The sequence below is a fragment of the Chaetura pelagica genome, unplaced genomic scaffold, assembly GCF_000747805.2.
Source record: "Chaetura pelagica isolate M959 unplaced genomic scaffold, ChaPel_1.0 scaffold1007, whole genome shotgun sequence".
Taxonomy (NCBI): Eukaryota; Metazoa; Chordata; class Aves; order Apodiformes; family Apodidae; genus Chaetura; species Chaetura pelagica.
In genome coordinates this window covers 269,842-280,716 of record NW_009954097.1, presented here as the reverse complement: position 1 = coordinate 280,716, position 10,875 = coordinate 269,842, and the positions used below count along the sequence as shown (strand labels likewise).

The following is a 10,875-nucleotide window of genomic DNA, read 5'->3' as shown; positions in this document are numbered from 1 at the left end:
GAGAACCCCAGCAGCCCCGAGACCCCCGTCCGCCTGCGCTGCCCCTGCGGGCCCGTCACCGCCTTCGTCCCCTGGGACGGTCACCGCAGCGGCAACCCCGTCCGCTTCCACAGCGTGCCCGCCTTCGACGCCGCCACCGGTGGGGACCGAGCGGGTTCTGGAGGGGGGGTGGGGGGGGTGGCGGCATGGAAACCCCTCCTGAATTCCCATGTCCCCCAGAGGCAGGATGGGGCCGTCGGGGATGACAAAATGTGTGTGCTGCTGGGGCCCTTCTCCCTGCTGGCTCAGGGCTCAGCAGGGTTTCTCCTTCTCACCACCCTCCCTTTCTCGGCTTAGACTTGGCCATCGACGTCCCCGGCCACGGGAAGGTGGTGGTTGACATTGGCTATGGTGGCACTTTCTATGCCTTCCTCAGTGCCCAGCAGCTGGGCCTCGATGTCTGCTCTTCCAACACCAGAGACCTCGTGGGTGCAGCGAGCGCCGTGACCGAGGCAGTGAAGGAGCAGGTATGGTGGGAAACTCTGGTACCCAGTGTCTGCCCTTCGGGGTGGCTGCACCAGAACCAGGCCCTTCGTTCCCCTGAGACACTCAGGGTGGGAGGGAGGCCCATCCTGCCAGCCCCACGTTGAATTTCTCAGCCCTCCTCCAGCCTCACGAGGACGTGAGGAGGAGCTCGCTTCCCTGCTGCTGTGTCTGTCTCTGTTCCTGGAGAAGCAGAGGTGGGAATGCAGCCGTGTGGCCTCTTCCCTTCCTCTGGTCTCTCAAGGGAACTGTGCTGCGTGTCCTGTGGCTGCCCAGCTGCTGTGGGTGTTGGTGACCCTCTCTGTGCTGTTCCCAGTTCAAGCTTCATCACCCCGAGAGCGAAGACCTGGCGTTCCTCTACGGCACCATCCTGACAGATGGGAAAGATGCCTTCAGTGAGGAGCCCACCACCAACATCTGTGTGTTTGCAGATCAGCAGGTACAGAAACGAGCACCCCCTTTTTCCCTTCTTGCCTCCTCTGCAGAGACAAGGGGTGGTTCTGCTCCTCGTGGGCAGCAACCTTTTCTTCTGCTGCAGCGATGTCTCTGAGGAGTTGGGCCTTGTGCAGTTTTACCTCCTAATGACAGAAACACTTCTGCACATCTTAGATGGGGGGCATTTTAAAAAGGTTCATACCCAGGCCCCATAGTTCGAAATTTCCCAGGAGTTAAGGGGTGAAGTGGGATCCCAACATAGTGCGTGTCCTTGAAGTCCTGATGTAGGGAACAGCTGCTGGTGCAAACTTTTATCCTTGTCTGCCATGGGTGAAGTGTCACATAAATAGCAGGGGAAGTTTTTGGTTGGACTTCCAAGCAGGGAGCAGTGTGGAGCACTGGGACAGACCACCTGGGAAGCTGTTCAGTGCCGTATTTGTTGAGGTTTTAAAAACTAGGCTGGTGAGGAGCCATCTCAGAGTTAGGCAGTACTGATCCTTGGCCCTCTCAGTCTTTCTGCTGTGACATTAGGAAGCTTTCAAGCACTCCCTAACTAGCCTCAATATTTAGCAGGTCCCTCACCCCTAGTAGTTTGCAAAAGCTGGTTACAATCCAGAAGTGCCCCAGAACAGCTTATCTTGTCTTTCTCATTTGTGATGTACTCGGATTCTATTCAAACCCCTGGGCTAGGCAGCTGTTCCCCCTGTGCACAGCATAAAGGTGACAAAGAGAACTGAGGGTGCAAGATTGTTTTTCCAACCCCAAAATAGCTGTTTCCTCTTCTCCCCTGGACATAGGTTGACCGCAGCCCGACAGGCTCAGGGGTGACAGCTCGCATCGCCCTGCAGTACCACAAGGGGCTCATCCAGCTGGGTCAGACCAGAACCTTCCGCAGCAGTACCACAGGGTCCTTGTTCACTGGGAAGGCAGTGAAGGCAAGTGGCTTGTGCTGGACATTCCCTCTGTCTGGAGGATTGCTGGAAAAAGGCTATTGCCTTGGCTCAGAAGCAAAAAAGCTTTCCTGTGCCTGGGGAGGGGCGGATGGAAGGAGGGAAGTGCCTGGGGGTTTTGCCCTCCCACATGCCTCATGCTTCAGAATTTTTCATTTGGGAAGCAAGGAACAGTTAAGAGGTTGTTTCACTGCATGGCTTCCCGACAAGTTCTCTCTCAGCCATCAGAAAAGCTCTGGGCTTAGACACATCTCTGAGGCTGATGTAGACAAGTCAGTCTGGTCCGTTCTCACTAGCAGCTCAGGGTGGGTTCATGGGTTTAGTCCCCTTTAGTTCCCTTCTTACAGTCTGATCAGAGACACAGAAGCTGGATGTGTCCATCTGCTCCTCCAGGCCCAGCTCTGGCTCCGTGGCATCTGGCAGCATCTGGGTTTGAAGGTTTGGACATTGCCTCAGGGAGCTCTTGATCCCTGACACCTTGGCAGCTTGTTTGCCTCTTCTGGGGCAAACCTAGGCTGCTCCAGGGCAGGGAATGGTGGGCTCAGAGCAGGGGCAGCAGCAGTTGTGCAGGTGCGGAGCTCAGGCAGGCAAGGGGAGGTGGTAACAGGGCTGCTGCACATGTAGGGATGTGCCTGGGCAGGACAGAGTGCTCAGTCTCTGCATAATGTCCCTGGCATTTCATGGGGTTGGGAGAGGTTGTCACCTCTCTCCTGATCCTAATCTCTCTGGCAGGAGGCCAAGTTTGGGGACTACAGTGCTGTGGTGGTGGAAGTCTCGGGTGAAGCCTTTTACACCGGCACAGCCACCTTCACTGTCGAGGAGGAGGACCCGCTGAAATACGGCTTCTTCTTCAGGTGACCTGAGCCACACGGGCAGTGGCAAACTCTGCTGGTGCTTTTCTTCTCCTGCACACACAGTCCTGCTCTGCCTCTCCGCGGTATGCCAGAGCAACAGGAACCACCAGCACCAGCCTTTGGTGGTGTGGTGGCATCTGCCGAGGTTCAGAACAGGCAGCGTTCCCCTCTTGTGATTAGCGTATCAGGTGCAATTTGATCAGCATGTAACGGGCTGCTCTGAGAACCCATCATCTTTCTCTTCTTTCTTTTCAATAATTATTCGCAGAAATTGGAGCTGGCCTTGGAGGGCTGTCTTCAAATTTATGTGCCTTCTGCAAACTACCAATTTCAAAGCCAATTAAATGCCAGCTGAAGATACTACCTTTCTCCTCATTTTCCCCTCCTGGAGCTCATTTCCAGGACTCTGCCAAGTGTCTCAGGGCTGTTGGTTTGAATTGCCTGCCCTCCCTCCGTGGCTCCCACTCAGCCAGCCACCCTGCTCTGTCTCATGGCCCAGCTTCCCCAGCCTGCCCTGATCAGGCCCATCCAGATACCTTCTTCCTCACCCCTGCCAGAGGCCTCCTGTGCCCTGGGGCTGGATACACGTGTTTGCTCAGAACTTGCAGTCCCCACTATGTGTCCATGCTCTGCTGCTCCCCTAAACCTTCCTCCCCTGCTTATCTTTGCCTGTTGGCTGCAAACACCCTGTGGTTAACTTTCAACAGGAGCAGCTGTATTCAAAGGTCTGAGCCACTATGACCTTTGCTTGTAGAATTATTTACTGATGATTTTGCCTCAGCCCAGGACGGTTGCTCAGCGAGGTGCAGCCAGTATCTGCTTTGCTGGAGCCCCTCAAGGGAGGGGTTGCTGGTGACAAAAACAAGCCCTGGTCTGTAGGCAAGCATTTGCAGTGGCAGAAGCAGAGCTTCAGACCACTTGAGGCTGGTCATTTCCACTGTGTTTCTGGGCAAAACAGTGTGCATTCATTGAAGGCACTTGTGGGCGTGTGCCTTGTTAAAATGAGACCTGAGAATGGTCGTGGCACAGTAGCTCATGGCTGCTAGCAGACGGGAGCAAACCACACCTGAGAGCTTGGGAAAGGCTGGCACGGAAAAGCCTGGGAGGAATTTCTTGAAAATTACAGCTTCGGAACGGGAGGAAACACAAATCCTCTCATTCAGAGAGAAGCTGTGCTGCCAGCAGAGGTTTTCCAAGCTGTTTCCTGGCGCTGTAGCTCCCAGCTTTCCTCTGACCCCCGGGTAAATCCCGCACAGCCCCTGCTCCAGGGCTGCAAGCGCTGACATGCAGGAGCAGACCTGCCGCACGCAGGACCAAACTCCTCCCCGTGTTCCCAGCTTCTGGGCATCTCCCTTGTCATGAGGCCTCCCCAGCAGGACTCCTGAGGAAGACGTGGGGCGGGCAAGTCCCAAAAAGCCCAGCAGAGAAAGCTCGGAAGCTCTTCAGCCCCCCAGCTGGCTGGCAGCCTTCGTTATCCATTCGTTATCCTCAAATTCTCCACGGAGGGGCAGGTGTCTGCAGCGGGAGGAGAGCAGCTCCCGCTGCCCGTGCGGGGAGAGCAGGACTACCACTGTGTATCTTCTCTTACGATTTAAGTGTGCTCCAGATCAACTGCCCAAAAGTTTGAAATTCAAGCTTATTCCAACACACAGAAACTTAAGTATCCTCCTTAATAAAAGAACTCCTGTAATCTTTTGTGCAAGGCTTTTATTCTTGTCTTGCATCAAAAGAGAGGCTGGAATGGAGGTGAATCAAAGAGACACTTTCTATTTATGCTGTGGCAGTAGATGCAATTGGAGATGAAATTATGCAGGCATAAAATTGTGCTCATCTTAGCCACTGTATGAGAGAATGGGATGTAAAATTAGGATAACAACCTTTAAGAACAGGCACTGTGAATGCAGCCCAACCCAACTGATCTTTGAAAGAGAAAAGATTATTTTTTTTCTTTCAAAATTTCAAATCAGAAGGGTTTGAAACTTCAGAATAATCCAACGGAAATTTCAGCAGTGTGTTGCAGAACACCATTGCCTTTAATAGCATCTTGGTGGGTTTGCTTATTGCTGGCAATGGCTGGAGACTGGAAGTCTTGTTAGTTCTCCAGATCACTATGACCTGGCTTACAGGGAAAGAAACCTGCCCCTTTAACCTGATCAGTGAAATGTGAGTGCTGATGCCTCTGACACTTCTTTCCTTGGCATCATGGCTAACATCACCAGTAACTGTTATAATTGGTATATCTGAGACATGGAAAATGGTACCAGAATAAACTGACCATAACACTACCTTTAATCAAATCAAGCATCACTTCCATTTTGGGGGCTGGAAGATTTAACTGAAAACAGAAGTTTATTTGCCTCTGTATAGGGGCTCATTTTTCTGTTTCCACTTTTGTTTTTTCTGCTTTTAGAGATTTTTAAAAAATATTAATTCTGTATTCTAAACTCATCATTTCAACAAAATGTAAACTTCCCCAGCTCAAGAGGAACATGGAAATCTTATCTAAACATAAGCCATTTGTCCTGGTTTGAGCCAGGATAGAACTAATTTTCTTTTTGTGATTTTACTTTTCAGTTAAGCCCCTTGTAAGTAGCTGCAGTTGCTGAAATTAACAGCATGTTTGCTAGTCAGTGTCTGCCTCAAGGACTGATAACTCTTGATGTTTACAGTTATGGGAAGAGAATGGTAGGTGGAACCAACCGGGAGCGCTACCTGAAGCGGCACGACGGGCCCCCCGGCAGCGCCCCGGCCTCCTCCAGCCCTGCCAGCGGGGGAGAGGCGGCCATGTGGGCCTGCAGGAACCCCGCCGTGCTCTTCTGCCGGGACGGGCACCCGGACACCGCCTCCGAGGCCGCCTTGCAGGGCAAGAAGGACGCTGCCAACACCAGCCTCTGAAGGGATCCGGGATGGAAGGCTTGGGGTGGTCTCCCTGAGGAGATGCGGGGAGCCGCGGTGCTTGAACTCCTAGGAGAGCAGAGAGACAAGACTGTGCGAGCCACCGTGTGGTTTCTTCTCCATCGTGTGTGCTCTGCTTTGGCATCCCAGTCTAGGAGCAGCGGGAGCTCCACAGGGAAAGGAATTTCCCCTTCCCTTTTTCAGCAGGCCTGACGCCCTGGTGATAGTCTCCAAGCCCAGCACAAGAGCTTGACTGCAAGAACAAAGCAGTGCTTGCTCCAGAGTCCTGCAGAAAGTGCCACAGTGGAGCTGAGAGACACATAAATAGAGGCCAAACGGACTGACTGACTGACTGTGGAGCTGTTTGTCAAGTGCCAAAAAAGCTGGGCAGCTGGAAGACACTCTGAAAACACCACACTGTGAAAACCACATCGTGGCAGGAAAATGTTGCTTTAACCCATTGTATGTGGAAACGTTGATAAGTCAGAAAGTCACAGACTGTAGGATAGGCTAAAACAGTGAATATTTAAATTACTTTTTTTTTTTTTTTAACCCAAACTCCCAAGCATAACAAAGCAGTAATTGTTGTGACAGGGAAGATGGGTGGTAATGGGAGGGAAAGCAACATGAAACTTCCCTTGTCACAGTTGCAGCAGCTTTTAACATTTTTTTTTGCAGGTACAGTCAGCTCAAAATATGAGGCATGAGCGTTTACCAGGCAGACAGAGGAAGAGAGTGTGGGTGTAGCCTGTGGAATCACTGGGTTTGAGCACAAGATGTGCATTTTCTTCTTGAGCTCCTCAGAAGTGTCTCACGTCTAGGAGAGTTTAACCAGGATTAGAGGAGCCGTGTGAGAGAGGCTGAAGGGAGGGGTGAAGGAATACCATGTGCTCTTTGTGTGCTATGAAGTGTGTGAAAATGTGTTCTGTGCAGAGAGCAGATACTCCTGTATTAATGGCAGCAATCTGCTGCTGGAGTTGGGTGTTTTAAAACCAGCTCTTTCTGCCATTGAAAAAAATGAAAATGGCACAATGGAAGTGTGGTTTTGTGGCTTAAATCAGCTGAATTTATTTTATATTTGCCCAGAGGCCTAAAGCCTTAAACTAGTGTTTTGAGCCAGATACTTAAGATTGAGCCTTCCTGTATCTTTGCCAGAGTCCAGTGTGGAAGACCAGTGTGTTTTTCTTGCACAAGCTTTAAAAATCCACTGTTACTGTTTTACCAGCTTTCTCCAGTGTTTGTGACCCCAGTGAATGTGACCATTATTTTGTAAGTGAGACAAGAAATAAATTGTCTTTTATGCAGGAGATCCAAGTGTCCCAGCCTGGCATCATTCTCAGCCCAGCCTTGAGAACTCCTGTAAAAAAATGCCAGGTGAATAATGGCAGAGACCTAATTGTGTGTGGAATTTCAATACAGCCATTTTTCATGTGGCGAGCATTAGTGGAATTTTCTTCTGTGTTCCTCCTGAACCCCATGAGGAAAAGGTTTGACCCTTGATTACTTCTCAGCACTGATCCTCTGCCCTGCATGGCCTGGGTTTTGCAAGCTGGGCGTTGTGTTTGTGCCGTTTCAGAGAGAAGCTGTAGAGAAAAGCCACAGCTCTTCTCAGCAGCTCTTTGACAGCAAGTGACTTGTTAGAAGGGCAGGACAGGAATTTCTTGCATACCTGCCCTTCCCAGCAATGCATGGCTTGTGTGAAGTGCCATGTTGTGTTTGTGAGTGTTTGAGATCAGGTTTAACTCTTACTGAGGTAGCTGGCAGGTGCTTAGAGGGAGTTGTGGGTGTGCTGATTTGCCACAGAGAGTGCTCTCGTGTTCAAACAGCTTCAAGAGCTTTTGTCCCACTACTCATTGACTCTTATTTTGTCTATACAAGATTTTAATTGTGATCTAGGAGATGGCAAAGAAAACCTATCAGGTTCTGCCTTCCCAGAAGGCCTGTTCCTTCCTGTGTTGTACCCATGGTCCTTAAAGTAAGTTTCTGTGCTCTATAATGCCATGGGGAGGACAGAAACGAGGAAAGCTGGGCAAGCTCCTCAGCCTTGTTTTGGACAGGCAGCAGGCAAAGGCAGACTGCTTGGGGTTCCTGCAGCTCCCTAACTCCAGCCTCTGGCTGTGGTACAGAGGGCATGTCTGGGGGGTGTCCTTGATGCAGTAAGGAGTCTGTTGTAGGAGAAAAGATATCCCTGTTTGTAGCCTGAAGTGTTTTAAATAAACCACAAACAGCAGAGACACACACACACAGCAGGCCAAAGGCTGCAGGCTGCATGAGTGGTTCAGTGCAGGCTACTTGGCATAAGAGAGAAAGCAGTTCACAGGATTTGATGACCAGTTCAGCCCTGGATACCAGGGACAAGCTTAGCCCAAGCCAAACCTAAAAATTAGTCCTTAGGCTCTTCGGTCACCTGTCAACTTCCCAGTGTGCTCACCCTCAGTGTGAGGCTGCCCTGCTATTTGGCAGTGATACACATGCCATCGATGGAACAGACAGGTTATATCTTGGAAGGAAAACATGAAGCCTTGATGAAGGACAAGCACTTCAGAAGGCACAGTTCCAACTGAAGCCAGGGGCAGTTTTGCCATTGAAATCATCGGTTTCGTTCAAGTAATTATTTTCCACTCTCTCCCTAATCTCCAGATGAAGGCTCAGTTCAAAGCAAATACTTTGTGCATAACTGATGAAGTATTAACAACTAGGAGTTCATCAGTGACAGCCTGATGGGCTGTGATAACCAGCAATAATCACCAGAACTGGGATAGCTCAGGTAAAGGAGATTACCCCAGCCCTGCTTCTCTTTCAGCACTGGTGTTGGTTTGCCTTTCCAGCAGATGCCAGCAGAGACCCGAGCAGACAGCACAGCCTTTTCCCTAGTGATCCTAAGAAAAGCCTCCTCCTTGTTAGGGAGATCAAGCACTCTCCCTTCAAGACTGCCACATCCCAAATGCAAACATTCAGAGCAAGGGTTGTGGCCAATGCAGTGCAAGCCCTAAGAGTCCCTCCCTGGGACCTATTTTGAAAGATGGATTCAGCGGTCTTCATAAAACTCAACACACGCTGCTCTTTGGAAGGTTTATTATAGAGGCTGAAATGAATAATTTGGAAAGCACATCAGAAAAGTGGCATTTTGTGCAATGCTGGCTCAAGTCTGTGCTGCACGCTCTGCATTGCTGCAAAAGCTACGGCCTGATGCCTGGTGAGATCAGTCCTGATCAAGGTGCTCAGTTCAGCAGCAGGGCTGCTCTCTTCCCTCTAGCTGCATGTGTATTTTTTTCTGTGGTGACTCTGATGATTAATAGTAAATGGCTGAGCCTCCAGATCTGTGTGCAAAGCCTTACACAGACACAATGCACTAACCAAGAACTGGGAGAAGAAAATGGTCCCAAATCCTGCAGGAGGAATAAACCACGATGGGACCCAGGCTTGAGTGCCCCCGTGCCCATCTGTGCTGTGCTGCTTTGCTGCTGCAAGCCATGGGGTGAGTCCCAGTGGCTTCACTGGGGCTCAGTGGGGAGAATGAAGCACTACCCAATACCATGGCCTCTCCCTGCTCCCAATTTCCAAAGGAGCAACGGGTTTCTAATGCTGTGGTGCTGGCAGCACACTGCCTGAGTCTTGTAGCATCTACAGTCACCCACCTGAAGTGCTTGGGGAACACCTCTGTGTTTCTAGACATTTTTCCTTGGGGAAATCACCACTGTGAGATAGGCTGTAAATCCCTCTCTGTGGCATAAAATGGATGAGTCACGGGGGAAATCAAAGTGAAAGTAGCAGACTCCAGGGCACAACACCAGGGACTGCATTAGTCTGGCTGGGGAGTGATGGATGTTCTGCTCAGCCAGGAAGACCCCAGGAGGATGTGACTAAAGCCAGAGTAGATTGAACAAGGGTGGGGTTAAAGGCAAAGGGGATGCCAGGACAGCAGGATGGGGATCACGTCCTGCGCTGGATTCACTTGCAAAGACCCCCTCCAGCTGCCAGAGGGAAGGCTGGTGGTGACACCCTCCAGCATTTCTGTCCTGGGGAGCTGGCAGCCCTGCTCTGCACCTGTCCCCATCCCTGTGGGCATCACCACTGTGCTCAGCTCCACACATCTTAGGGGTGGGTTTTTGGCTGAGTCTTAAACCCAGGCTCTTTTAGGGCAAGCTGGAACAGCTGCAACGGAAAGACAATCCTTGTATTTTTCTGCAGGGATTATTCTGCTCATCTTGCCCCAGCTGGAGGGGCTGTGCTGGTGCTTGGTGCTCAGAGAGCAGGCAAGCCCTGAAGCCTGGCTTGGGCTGCTTGTCCTGGGTGAAACAGCACAGCAGTGTACCCACAGGCTGCTGGGGTGGTGGTGGAAGATGAGCTGGATCCAGCTATGATTCAGCACAGAAGGTAAATTCACTCTGAGAGGAGCCATTTATTACTTGTGCTATTTCTTGGCTTGCTGGCACTGACCTCCAGGTTCAGCTGGTTTCAGAAGCCCAGGAAACTGACTGGGGAGCAATTTCCAAATACTTGGGACCCTTAATTTTATGCATCCATTATTCTTGCCTTCATGTAACTTATTTTCAATCTTTTATTTTCCATAAATAATCAGCTCAGAAACTAATAAAAGGAGCATCTAAAGGGAGTCATAAACTAAAATAAGTCTTTTTCTAAAGCTTTGGTCTAAAACCAGGATTGCACCTTTTCTCAGAGGGGTTTTTATTGTTGTGTGAGCTGGAGAGTTAAAGGCATATGCAAACCTCAGTACCTCACAGGTTGTCTGCTTTCCCTTCAGACATGGGGACACTGTAAGGAGAAGCTGAAGGTTGCAGTGGTGGTGACTTTGGGGACATCACTTAAGAAAATGACTGCTCAGCTTTTGGGGTGAAGATCAGGAATGGAAATACTCAGCTCTGCCCTTCCACATCTGGAGGGACATCCCAGTTTCTCCCAGGGGCCAGAGCAAGCCTGACTGAAGGCGGCAGGAATCTCTCCACCTGTTCTGCTAGGAGTACTAAGGCACAGGCTTAAACACTTAGTTTTATGCTGGGGGGCTTGACCAGAGGGCTTCACTGAAGTGTGCACCCTCAGAGCAGCTGGAAATTGTCCCCAGCTTGGGGCTGTCCTGGCTCCTAGGTGAGTCTGACAGGTAGCACTGGGCTAGCCCAGCCCACCAGCTGGAGGGCATCTGGGCAGATCCTGGTGCTGCAGCTGGTGAGGAACAAAACTCCCAAGATGAGTCCTAACAA

At 50.7% G+C, this 10,875-nt stretch overlaps 1 protein-coding gene across 1 annotated transcript in view; it reads left to right on the top strand.

Annotated features, from left to right (window-relative positions):
* The window catches only part of L3HYPDH (L-3-hydroxyproline dehydratase (trans-)), a 7,127-nt gene extending 1,471 nt beyond the window's left edge, over positions 1 to 5,656 (top strand). The window contains exons 2-7 of the mRNA XM_010002333.1: positions 12 to 139; positions 337 to 506; positions 839 to 961; positions 1,755 to 1,892; positions 2,640 to 2,761; positions 5,431 to 5,656. Coding sequence (XP_010000635.1) covers positions 12 to 139; positions 337 to 506; positions 839 to 961; positions 1,755 to 1,892; positions 2,640 to 2,761; positions 5,431 to 5,656 — 907 coding nt within the window. The remainder of the gene's footprint in view (positions 1 to 11; positions 140 to 336; positions 507 to 838; positions 962 to 1,754; positions 1,893 to 2,639; positions 2,762 to 5,430) is intronic.
* Positions 5,657 to 10,875: the final 5,219 nt, after the last annotated feature.